The sequence below is a fragment of the Artibeus jamaicensis genome, unplaced genomic scaffold (assembly GCF_021234435.1).
Source record: "Artibeus jamaicensis isolate MK-2021 breed Jamaican fruit bat unplaced genomic scaffold, CSHL_Jam_final contig_64, whole genome shotgun sequence".
NCBI lineage: Eukaryota > Metazoa > Chordata > Mammalia > Chiroptera > Phyllostomidae > Artibeus > Artibeus jamaicensis.
Window position 1 is genome coordinate 371,633 of NW_026521911.1, and position 12,651 is coordinate 384,283.

A 12,651-nucleotide genomic window follows, 5' to 3' on the forward strand; every position below is an offset into this window, starting at 1 on the left:
GACCCATAGGGGCGGGGCAGTTGAAGATACTGTTACCAAACAGACCCCCACACACTCTCCTGGGGTCCCCCTGTACTAGATTCATCTTGCCCACTGCCCTTAGGAATTATGGTTCTCAATGCCAGAGTCTGGTGAAAAGGAGAACTACTTATTCAAAATTTATAGACTTAGAGTAATGACCTAATGTCTTCGTTAAAATCATGAAGTCCCTTAAAACACCCACAGACACACACAGTCCTTCCTTCCCCCTTTGCCCAGTCAGGGGCACCATATTTCAGAAGGAAAAATCAGAGTCTGTGACTGAGCCAGCCCCCAGCAGTTCCCAGCACCATCAGCTATGTCGCCTCAATCTCCAGTTCTTAATCCAAACCCAAGGGGCACCTTCTCATGGCCCTCCAGCAAGAGCCCTTTCACCCCTTTCCTTCCCAAAACATCTCTCCTGCATTCTTCCTAACTGGTAAGAGAAAGCGCTGCATGACTGCTACATCTTGCTTTTCTGCTTCCTAAGCTACATGGTTAAGGGAGCCCCCAAACCACAAGGCTATAGAATCAGATTTTGAATCCCAGAGCTAATCTTTCTCTGCAGCCCCATTTCCAACTCCTCCCACAATTGGCCACACCTGCCCACATTCCTGTATTTTTCCATCTTTTCTGCACAGGTTCTATCACTAGGGGAAGCTGCCTCCTAATTTAGTCATGTGTCAAAGTCAGGCCCATCTCCCTGGCTCAAAACATGGCCACAACTACTTAACATATCTCTGAAACTAACCTGCTGTAACAGGTCTGTTAAATAACCAATTCTTGCCCTGGCTGGTGTAGCTCAGTGGATTCAGCACAGGCCTATGAACCAAACAACCGCAGTTAGATCCCCAATCAGGGCACAGGCCAGTTCCCAGCAGAGGACGCAAGAGGCAACCATACATTGATATTTCTCTCCCTCTCTCCTCTCCTTCCCTTCCCCTCTAGAGATAAATAAATAAAATCTTTTTAAAAAACAACCATTCTTGCATATTGGGTATGAAGCTGGCCAACTGTTGAGATATAAAATAACTCAATGGCCCATCCCCCAGTTCAGGCTTGTGGGGGTGAGGATATCCTATATTTTATAATTCCTGGACACGCTGAGTTCTGGGCCCCATTACAAATCCCTCTTTGAGGGTGGGGCCCTGGCCACACACCCTCACACTCCCATACACACCAGTTCTGCCATCAGGAGTTCAAGCAACCAAGATCTCCCTTCTTCACTCATTACAACTCCCTTATAGTGTGCATGGGACAGATGCAACGTTTTATTTACCCAATCCCTACACTATTACCCCTCTAAGACACGCACACTGTTTCATTAAAGGGTGGCCTAGGGCTGAGGATCATGTCATTATTCCTGTGATCACTTGAGAGGACCCACGCTGAGGAACCTCTAGCGCAAGAACAACCCTCAACTGCACCTCAACTGCACCTCCCACCAACGGAGCAGACCCCAGGGCGTGACTTCGCCTTTAACCTGGCAGGAGCGGGTAGCACCGCCCACGAGGACGTGACCCACGACTGGGCTTCAGTTCCGGGTCCTAACGTCACCCAGGTTCTCATTGAGCGCCTAAATCAATTTAGAGTACCCGGTCCGCTTTAGCCAGTAACAAAACCGGACGAGGTAGCCCCGCCCACGAGGACGGATCGGAGGAAGCTTCCGGTTGCCACCCTTTCCCCTGCCAGGTGAGGAGCCGCGCGCCGACCAGGTGTGCGCTGGACCTACCAGTCCTCTTCTCATTTTCTTCAGGGTTGTATGCTTCGCACTCTGAGAGGTGGTTGTGGACGCCACAGAAGTTTAGGGCTGCGGGGGAGAGCCTGGGAGCGCTTTCGACTCGGTCCAGGCTCGCTCCCACCCCCACCCCCGCTCCGGTTGCCTCTCCTCCTTTCCGGACGCCAAGGGAAATGCAAACTTGAAATGTGGCAGGTGAGGCCGGCGGGGCTGAGGGAGGCAGTATCCCAGACCAGCGTTGGAGACTGGGGGGTAAGCGGGTGGAGAAATAGAGGACGGGAGAAAAAAAGTATTCTGAAGACTGAGGGAAGAGAGTCTCGGTAGAGTGGAGCGGTACCCTGGGTTAAATGACGCTGAGATGCCTTTGATGCCGAATCTGACCGGAACCACTTGGGTTCTTGTGTCCTGAGATGAAAGAATTTCGTTCTGGGACACTGACAATGAAAGTAAGATTTATTTCATCTCTGCAGAGGGCGGAAACTGTCAGAACCAGAGAGTCTTGCGGAGTTGAGAGAAAAAGGTTTTAAAGGCTTGCCGGGGTTCTACTGGTATTGGAGTTTCTGTTAGCCCATAGGGTTTAAGGAAGAAAAAGATTCTTTGTCTTTGTCACCCAGTGATTGGTTTCAGCGAAGTTTTGCTCAGCAGAGGTGTTCGCTATTTTTCTTTCTGTATGGGGCAGTTGAATACAAGATGCCTGCGTTTCGTATCTTCTTTCTTCACCCTGGGTTCTGTGAATAGAACTTAGTAGAGAGTTTATTATACTTTTTTCTGGGCTTTAGGTTCTAGGAATAGATCATTATTTATTTGTATTTCTCCATTAGAACGGTGTTCTTCCATTCTGGACAACAAGGTGATCGATAAGGTCTCCTATCTCACGTTGAGGAATGCTAAGACCCAAATGAGATTATGGGATTTGGCTAATAGCAGTCTGTGGGCACCCGTGTCCCGCTTACAGTGAAGCTTGGGAAGTTTAGATTTGGCACTGGGAATACAGTTTATAGAAGAGAGGCATGCTTAATGATCTCCTATTACCCGCTTTCAGAAAAATGAATTAGTCCCTTAGAATTTCCAAAGGTAAGTAACTTTCTCAAACTCAAACTGATGGCTTTTATATGTTAGATGGGTTTAGATCCATTCAGATAGTCTTTTTGATCTTTAAATTGTTGTATTTTGAGGTCTCTGCCTTCAGACTTCCCCCTTCCAACCATGCTAACTTACTAACTAGGTGATGAGTAAGGGTAAGAGACCACTTAGAAATCTGGTTTGGCTCTCCAAGTGACAAAGAATGAAAACTAAACCAGTCAGTACCTTGGAGCCTCTTTAGGATTTTGTGACAAGAATAAAGTACATACAACCTCCATATCTGAGAACGATGGAGTAGCTTCTATCACACCGATCCTCCTATCCGTAGTAAGTGTGATATCCTATCCTCCTATCCTCCTTTTTAAAAGCTGAACAACTAACTGAAGGTATTTGGGAAAAATCAAGTCAGACAGGACTTGGAGAAAATTGCTGGAGAGAATGTGGGAGCATCTAGCCTAACCCCACTTTGCCTGTGTTTTTTCCCTCAGAACATTGGCTGAGTCTTAGAGGGAGGAATAGAGACCAAGCTGAAAGAGGTGGTGGCCAAGTCATGCGGCAGTTGGGCTGGGAAGAAGGAAGTTGGAATTCAGAGATGCAGTGAAGTCTAAGACTTGAAATGGAAGAGGGAACCTTAGAGAAATCAGCCCGAAATTTATTGTGCAGTTTCCTCTTGAGGTGCTTGTCATTTCCTAAGCTGTGCCTGTCCTGGGCAAGATTCCTGGCCCCAAGCTGAAAGCAACAGCTGTGAAGGTAAAAAGTTGTACAAAGACTTAAATAGTCTTACATTGCTGGGGAATTGGAGGTCAGAGATCAGGGCCTGAGAAGGTGGAATTTCCTTGTGGAAATTTCAGACAAGAGGTGAAAAAGGGCCTGTTACTAGGCCTGTTTGGTGGTTTGGAGGGATGGAAACATGAAAGGAAGGTTATGGGGCATTGAGGCTGGGCGAGTAAGCTGAGGGGAGGTCATCAGAGCCTACTAAACTTTGCTGAGGAGGTAGGACTTCATGAAATACTAAATGATTTTGAGAAGTGAAGTGACATGATTAGATGTAGGTTTCGGAATTCTAACTCTAGAATTCATTGGTGGGACAAGAATGGTGTTCGGGGAGACCAGTCAGGAGGCTGTTCTCGTAATGCAGGTGAGATAAGGAAAGTGGCAGAGGGCAGGCACAGAGAGAAGAAGGAGGTCTCAGAGCTGATTCAGGGAGCCATTTCTCTGACCACAGAGAGGGCGACTTCTCTATTAAATCATTCTACTCTTTCCTCTGTTCCATCTGTACTCTAGCAACTAAAGTCAACCTCAGAAAGACAAGGCCAAGTGTCTGCACAAGCTGATGTTGCAGAAGCTAGAGAAGCTGACAAAGGAGGAAAAAAATTCAGGTTTCTCCTGTAAGAGACCCTCATCTGTGTAGAGGTCCTCACAGATCCCCTGGGGTGACGTGGTGAAGGCCTAGGACAAGGCCCTCAGCCTCAGAGGAAGATGGCCCAGAGGAAACTGGGGAGCAAGTGAAGGGAAAGGCCCTTCGGTTTGGTGAGTGTGGGGAGAAGTTATTTGGGGGTGGGACAACTACCATCTTCTGTTTCTCCTTTTCTTTCTGCCTTTTTAAAAGCCCAATTCTCACCCTAGAACACTCAGATCCTCTCTGTCGTTCCACCCTCATTGCCCACACCTTCACTTCCCCTTCAGTTTGCCCACTATCACTTTTCCTCCTGTTTCTTATTAGACTGTATGTTCCCCCTGCCCCCCACCCCATCCTTTCCATTTTTTTATCTGATAGGGAAACTGCCCTGTTTCCACTCTAGGAGACAATGTAGTTCCTGAACAGACAAATCCGGCATATTTTCACATGTTCAATAAGCTTACCTCTGAGCCCTGGCTGGTGTAGCTCAGTGGATTGAGCACGGGCCTGCGAACCAGACGATCGCGGTTCGATTCCCGGTCAGGGCACATTCCTGGGTTGCAGGCCAGGGCACATTCCTGGGTTGCAGGCCAGTTCCCTGCAGGCCAATTCCCAGCAGGGGACTACACAAAAGGCAACCATACATTGATGTTTCTCTCCCTCTCTACTTCCCTTCCCCTCTAAAGATAAATTAATAAAATCTTTAAAAAATAAAATAAGCTTACCTCTGAAGTGAAAGCTAGTGAACCCTAACACCCTAAAACCAGAGTTCAGGGGCTATGTATGTTCTGGGTCAGTGAGTTACCAGTACCCCACAGTGAAGCTAAGAGGGAGGGGCCCAGAAGATGTGCGGGTTAACTTTAGAGACTGGTAGAGTTTTCACAAGAGCCGTGAAAAACCCCCTCCTCGCCAAAGGCAGTGCACTCCACAGAGCTCCAAGGTCCCCAGCACTGCTTTCCTGGGAGCGCATGGCACATTTCACACATGTGGCAGTTCATAGGTGTCTCAGTCCTCTTGCCCATTATTTTCTGTGTCAGATTTTAGTCTGTTGTGAAGCTTAATAAGTTGAAATGTGCCTTTGGCTGGGGGAGGCCACTTTTCCCCAGGTGATATGAATCCGGATGTGACTGAAGTGATTCTTTATGGTCATTGAATGTCAGGTAGCCCCAAGGTTAGGTGGCAAGGAGGCAGGACAGAGTAGAGGCATCTAAGGACCACTGAGCAGTCTGGAGGATCAGGAGACAGAGACAGGAGGCAAATGGCTTTCCCAAGATCCTAAAAGCAAGTTGACGGGCTTTTTTCTAGGTCAGACCACAAAAGCTAACGTCCTCTAATGTCTCCCTGTTGCCATCTCCCCTGCGTTTTTCACAAGAGGCGTCAAGTTGTCTCCTCTTGATCAAATTAGAGAACCCTGTTCATTATGGGAGTTTGCATGCTGGAGTGACTCCTCCAGTCATTCCCGGAACCTTCAGCTCTTTTTAGGAAATTCCTAGGCTCCTGGTGGAACAAACCTTACTGCCCTGTGTTACTAATGCTATGAAGCCCCTGAACCAGAGAAGACAGAGCCCGGGACAGAAAGGGAAAAGAACAGAGGGTGGGGAGGAGCGAGGTTCATACTGTCCAGTCAGGGATTCCTTTTCTACCAGAGTAAGCACTCAGGAACATGGGGTGGAGTGAGGGTATGGGAAAGGAGGGGATTTTTGTCGCCAGGAGCCTGTGCCATCCATCATTATCATCATTCTACGAGCCCCTTCACACTCTATGAGCCTTTATACCTCCTTAAAGACCTGAATTTTCTCTTATACTGCCCAGTGTCCTAAAAATGAATACTTCATCAGAACACAAGGGCATGAAGAATGGTTTCTTTTTTTATTACTTTTTATTTTTATTTAGAGAGAGAGTAAGGGGGAGAGAAAAAGGGAGAGAAACAATTGGTGGCCTATAACACACATACCCCCAATGGGAACCAGGCCCACTACCCAAGCCTATGCCCTCACTGGGAACAGAACCAGCAACCTTCAGCTTTGCAGGACGATGCCCAACCAACTGAGCCATGCTGGCTGGGGCGAGGAGTCGTTTCTGATGTCTGCTCCTGTGCGGCCCCCATTGGATGTATCAATGGGTATACTGGTATACCAATCCATTAATTTTATTTCCAAATTAAATTTCCAAAGTTTTGTTTTCCATATTAAGTACTATCATTTTGTGCAGAGAATAAATCAAATTTACAGGGAATATTCAGATTAACTTTTTTCTCTGCTTCCTCTCAGCTTCCTGACCTCCAGCTGCTCTTTTTCCCTAGGAAGATTCATGAGACACTTTTCAGGTGAATTCTAAATCATAGTTCATATCATAGCCTCAGAAAAGGACCAGGCCTGAGTAGAGAAATAAGTAACTGTAGCCCCTATGTGTTACTTTACATGCTCTCTCCCACCTACCTGTCTGATGGGTGAACTCCCTCCTGAGAAAATAACATCTTGGGCATGACAAAGCCTAGGTTTCCCCTGCCTGAAGCTAGGTTCCCCCTAGCTTGGCTCTTGTCATTGTTCTCGGATTTCTATGATGTCACAGCCTAGTTTAATGGAAATTACCATCTCATAGGAGCCTGGACTGAGTGATTGCTTGAACCCTATTTTTTTTCCCTTGCAGTTTATCCAGTCACTTTCCCTGGACTTCACAGTGCTGTACTCTGCAGCTAGAATGACAATTGTCCCCCATTGCCCAGAACCGAAAAGTCTCCCAGGAGGCAGACTTGAATGCCTGAATGGTCCCAGGTGAACTGGACGAGTCAGTTACCCTCTTACAGTGAGGTTAGTAGTCTCTGAACTAATGCATGTATAAGTTCTTTCCCTTCCCATTTAGGAAACTCTGGGCTGTTGACAATAAATGTGGTAGAGTATATGAGAAAATAACTCATAAATAAGTATTGCTTCATATATGACTCTCTAGAAACAGGAAATATCTAGAGCAAGAATTTCCTCAGACCCATATCTTGCCTACATATGACAGGATTTCATGTAGTCAGATAGTAAACAGTACTGTACTTTAAGACAGTATTTCTAATGCCATGGTTCCATGTGTTCTTCACTTTCTGAGCCTAGGGAAGGTCTTGTTAAAGTGTGCCTGTGCTGTGACAGCTGACAGATGTGGCACTAAGAGCTAAAGGAAATGGGAACATGTGGCTCCATAGGCCTTTCTGATGTCTGCCAGGCTTGTAGGGAAGGCCTTTCAGGGCAGATGTGACTTAACTTTACTGCCAGTTCTGATCACTGTTTAACTCCTTATTGTCTCAGGTTTTTCTTTTTTTAGCTAACCTTGAATGTGCTTAATTTTAATTTTTATTGATAGTTTTTTCTTATAATCAGTACTTTTTAATTTATTTGTTTATTTTAGATTTATTTATTTTTACAGAGGGGAAGGGAGGGAGAAAGAGAGGGAAAGAAACATCAGTGTGTGGTTGCCTCTTGTGCACCCCCCCACTGGCGGGGGGCCTGTCCTGCAACTCAGGTGTGTGCTCTGATTAGAAATGGAACCAGTGACCCTTTGGTTTGCAGGTCAGCACTCAATCCACTGAGCCACACCAGGCAAGACTAGTCAGTCCTTTTTTAATGTTACAGATCTATTGTTGTTATCACTACTTATCTTCCATTTTTAAATAATTTTGTCCTAAAAAAAACATATTGCCCTCAATTATTTTAATTATTTCCATGAGAAGGTCCATCTTCTCTTTACAGTTTTTCATCTGAAATCAGATACTTCAATTCTGTATTTCTGTGGCTGAACACACAAGTTTGTTTATTTCATCCAAATTACTTCAAAACCCTGGCAACGAGTATACTTAGGATGTAGATGAGCTGGACTTTTTTAAAGCTACATATGTTCATGAGAATTCTTTGAGGTTCTTACAGAAAGCTTTGCAGTGCAGTTGTTTATCCTTTTTAAAGTCAACAGTTGACTCCTGGTGTTCTCTGGCAGGCATTTTCTCTTCTCTCGGTATCACCTAACTGGTTTGGAGCATCCTGAGTGCTGGGTCGTGCCAGAACGATGAGAAGGTGCCAGAGTCCTGGTATCCAGCCAAACAGATGTAGATCTGAGGCTCGGCAACATGATAATATCACCCAGATGACCTGTGCCAGGGCCAGGACAGGGACCAATGTTGGGGCCGCCTCCTCGATCCCCACTCCTGCCCCTCTCTGCCCACAGAATGTGATGGCAGTGGCCACTCTTGGGCCCTCAGCTGAGATTAATGTGACCTTTGCGGATGTTGCCGTGTTCTTCTCCAGAATGGAATGGCGCCTCCTTAATGAGGCTCAGAAACAACTATACCTTGAAGTGATGCGGGAGAATTTTGCACTTATATCCTCTTTGGGTTGCTGCTGTGGAGCAGAGGATGCTGCGACACCCAATGAAGAGAATGTTTCTGTAAGAGCGTCACAGACAGAGAATCCTGATGTAGCTTTGTCTTCCCAGAAAAGCCACCCCTGTGAGCGTTGTGCGCCAGTCTTGAAAGACATTTTCCACCTGGTTGAGGAGCAGGGAGCACAGCACAGCCAGAAACTGTTGAGGTGTGGCGCATGTGCAAAACAGTTTTATTTCAGTGCCAAGTGTCACCAGGACCAGAACATGAGAGAGAAACCTTTCCTAAGAGGTGTGGACAGGGTCTCACTTGCAAAAGCCTGCAATTTCAGTGTGTCCCAGAAGCTTTTTACCTGTGGGGAGGTTGGACAGGAAATCCTTTCCAGCTCAGATCATATCCAAGAACAGGCTACGTACACCAGGGACAAGCCAAATGAAATGTTGATGTCTGGAGTGAGTTTTCAAAGGAAAATCAATGATTACACCAGGAAAGAATGTAAGAAAGCCGTGGGCTGCAACCACACACTTGCTCCAGATCAAGCTGTCCTTGCTGGAAGACAGTGTTTTATGTGCCATGAATGTGAAAAATGTTTTACAAGACTCTCTGGCCTTCGTTATCATCAGAAAGTTCACACAGGGGAAAAGCCATATAAGTGCAATGAATGTGGGAAATGCTTTAAAGATCGCTGTGGCCTTATTCAACACTGTCGAGTTCATTCTGGAGAAAAACCTTACAAGTGTGGCGAATGTGGGAAATCCTTTAGCCAAAGTACCAGCCTCATTCAACACCAGAGAGTTCACACTGGAGAAAAGCCATATAAGTGCAATGAATGTGGAAAATATTTTACCAGAATCTCTAGCCTTTATTGTCATCAGAGAGTTCACACTGGAGAAAGGCCTTATGAGTGCAGTGAATGTGGAAAAACTTTTATCAGGAACCATCATTTGCGTTGTCATCAGAGAATTCACACTAGAGAAATGCCTTATGAGTGCGGTGAATGTGGAAAAGCTTTTATCAGGAACTCTGACCTTCGTTGTCATCAGAGATTTCACACTGGAGAAAGGCCTTACGAGTGCAGTGAATGCGGGAAATCTTTTATCAGTAGTTCTGGCCTCCGTTACCATCAGAGATTTCACACTGGAGAAAAGCCTTATGACTGCAATATATGTGGGAAATCTTTCGCCTGTAGCAGTGGCCTCCGTTATCATAAGAGATTTCACACAGGAGAAAGGCCTTATAAGTGCACTGAATGTGGGAAAGCTTTTGTCAGGAACATTCATTTGCGTTGTCATCAGAAGATTCACACTAGAGAAAGGCCTTATGAGTGCAATGACTGTGGGAAATCTTTCATCAGCAACTCTGAACTTCGGTGTCATGAGAGATTTCACACTGGAGAAAGTCCTTATGAGTGCAGTGAATGTGGAAAATCTTTTAGCCAAAATTCTAAGCTCTCTAAGCACATGAGAATTCACATGGGAAGAAGTTCCTAGATGTGTAGGAAATGTACAGATTTTATGTTTGGTGTTAACACTGAAGGAAACTCTGAGGCTCCATTTTCCTAAATGTAATCTCATACATTGAACTGTCAACAGTGAGAGACTTTCCATAAGTTTTAGTTAATGTGGGAAGTATGTGTGCCTGGATTGTACTTTCTAACCTGTTTAGGGCTCTTGCCAGATTTATGTCACTATGAAGTTATATGGCTGAAGCTATTTCAGCTGTACCACCTGGCAGGTCTCCTTAGTTTGCATCAGTCACCATCCTAATGTGCTCAAGAAAGCTGACTTTGTTCTCTGATTTGTTGGAGGAAGTTAGGAGTAGCCTGAGCCCTATGAGATCTGCATTTCCTTCACTCTGAGTAGTTGGGGCATGGGCCTGATCCACTGTTGACCCCCCAGAGAACATATTACTATCTGAGCTGAGCTGATGGCTTGCAGAAGGACTGCCTTTTCAGGGGCATGGTTTTCTTAGATACCTGTGGTGAATATTTCCAGTGTCAAAGTTACCAATGCAAGAACTGCCAGATCCCTTCCCTTTGCTTTGTAAAATAATGAAGGCCTTTTTGTTTAAGTCTTCTTTAACCTTGGATGTTTTATTTACTATGTGGAGTAAGTTATCAGCAGACTTGGGCTCTACAGCATGAAGAGGTAAAGAACTTTATGGGGGTCTCAAACTTTCTCTGCATTCAAGGATCCACTATGGTGCCAAGATTAGCTCACCAGTTTTTGTGAAATTTACATTGCTGCCCACATGTTCCTAGAAAAGACTGCAGGGCTCTCTGGTACACGTGTGAAGCCTGGATGCTATGAGTTTTAGGAGACTCAAATAACTTTCAAGAGGGGGCCAGTGTGACAACCCTCAAGTGCTTCTGACAGCAGATGAATTTTTCCCTTGTTCACAAGGTACTTTTGAAGATCTTGCAAAGGGCCATGGGTCCTAATATCTACATTTCCATGGGTGATGGTCACTTGGTTATAGGACCATAGGGGCTAGGGGAAACCATGACTGATACCAAATAATGACTGGAGAAGACTGCAGCCAGCTAGGTGTAATGCACCTCTTCTAGACATGAATCCAGAATTATTTCTGTGAAAAGACTGCAGGATCATTGTGTACACAGATCTGAGGATCTCCAGTGATGTTTATCTTCTGTGGCCAAAGTCATTGTCATTGAAAATAATCAAAAGGTTTTTTGGACTTGTGTACCCTCTGAGGTGTTCACTTGAAAACCATTGTTGCCCAAGCAGGAAATCAAAGATAAAGAAAATTGATACCTGTAGTCCAAGGATGTGGCTTTTGTGATCCAGCCAGTGTTGCTATTGATTTGGGTGAAAGTCCTTCATTGTTTGGTATATTTGATGTCACTGAGGCAAGGCTGATCCTTAGAGGGCATGAGTAGGTTGCCAAACCTATTTTCCAAAGACTGTTGGACATACATGTTTTATTTTATGTTGAACCATTTTTCAAAACTTTTCGGTAGTAAACAGCATATTTCAAGTATAGTATCTGATGAATTTTGACGCATTAAACTGAAACCATCACCACAGTCAGTACTGACCATATCTGTCACTGTCTTTTTACCTTACATCCTTTTCTAATCTCCTTGTCCTTCACAGCTCTCCAAGTAACCATTGATTTACTTCTTATTTTAATAGATAACTTTGCATTTCCTAGAATTTATGTGATGTGAATAAATGTATTTTTTCTGCCTTCATTTATGTTGCATAAATACTTGGAGATTCATTAATGATATACTTGTAGTTCATCTTTTTTTCACTGAGAATTACTCCTAGCTTTAAATACATCGCGTTTGTTTATTCATTCATTTGTGCATAGACATTGGGTTATTTCTAAATTTTGATTATTGAAAATAAAGCTGGGACAAACATTTGCATATAATTCTCTGTGGATATATGTTTCACTTATCTTTGTCAAATAACTCGTAATAGTTTCCAAGTCAGAGGGTAGGTGAATGTTTAACCTAAAGAAATTAGGGAGAGAGTCTTCCAGTCAAGATGGTGGCGTAGGCAGACAAGGCTCGCCTCTTTGCACAACCACAACAAAATTAGAACTAAAATATAGGACAGCCATCACTCAGAACCAACAGAAATGGAATTGAATACAAGGCTGACAACTAAAGAATTAACCAAACCACATCCATCCAGGCTGTAGGGGTGCAGATGCAGAACAGGATGGTCCCACATACACATGCGGTAGATAAAAATTCAGGAGACATACCTTGGGAGCAAGGGGCCCCAACCCCATACCAGGATCCCCAGCACAGGGTTCCAGTGCCAGGAAGATAAGTCCCCAAAACTTCCAGCTGCAAACACCAGCAGGGATTGAGTTGATGGAAGAAACTTTTGGAGCCCCAAGCAAGTTCCTCTTAACCCACACAAAACTCACATATTCAGAGTCACTCCCTCTGAGCTTTGAGAATGGGATGGTGGTTTGAGGGGTACCAGTAGTGTGCAGGGGGAGATGGAGGTATCTGGCATCAAGGTGAGCAGAGGCCATTGTGCCTTTTCTAGTCCCACCCCCACAGAGCTGGCAGAC

General features: G+C 45.0%; 1 protein-coding gene and 1 long non-coding RNA gene across 3 annotated transcripts; both read left to right on the top strand.

The window, feature by feature from the left end:
• Positions 1-1,620: 1,620 nt before the first annotated feature.
• LOC119042126 (uncharacterized) lies at positions 1,621-7,571 on the top strand. Of its 2 annotated transcripts, none has more exons than XR_008392565.1 (5): positions 1,621-1,710; positions 3,328-3,589; positions 4,124-4,369; positions 6,509-6,564; positions 6,888-7,571. It is a non-coding gene; the product is annotated as an uncharacterized LOC119042126 (long non-coding RNA). The 2 variants fall into 2 exon arrangements; XR_008392564.1 differs by lacking the exon at positions 1,621-1,710 and adding an exon at positions 1,837-1,951 and having other exon boundaries at positions 6,888-7,570.
• Positions 7,572-7,976: 405 nt separating this feature from the next.
• Positions 7,977-11,809, top strand: LOC128625738 (zinc finger protein 883-like). The gene has a single exon (XM_053670890.1). It carries the CDS (start codon positions 8,283-8,285, stop codon positions 10,083-10,085), a length of 1,803 nt encoding a protein of 600 aa, XP_053526865.1. The 5' UTR covers positions 7,977-8,282; the 3' UTR covers positions 10,086-11,809.
• Positions 11,810-12,651: the final 842 nt, after the last annotated feature.

Excerpts from the sequence above, each read along its gene's own strand:
- LOC128625738 (XM_053670890.1), top strand. The coding sequence starts at position 8,283 with ATGAGAAGGTGCCAGAGTCCTGGTATCCAGCCAAACAGATGTAGATCT.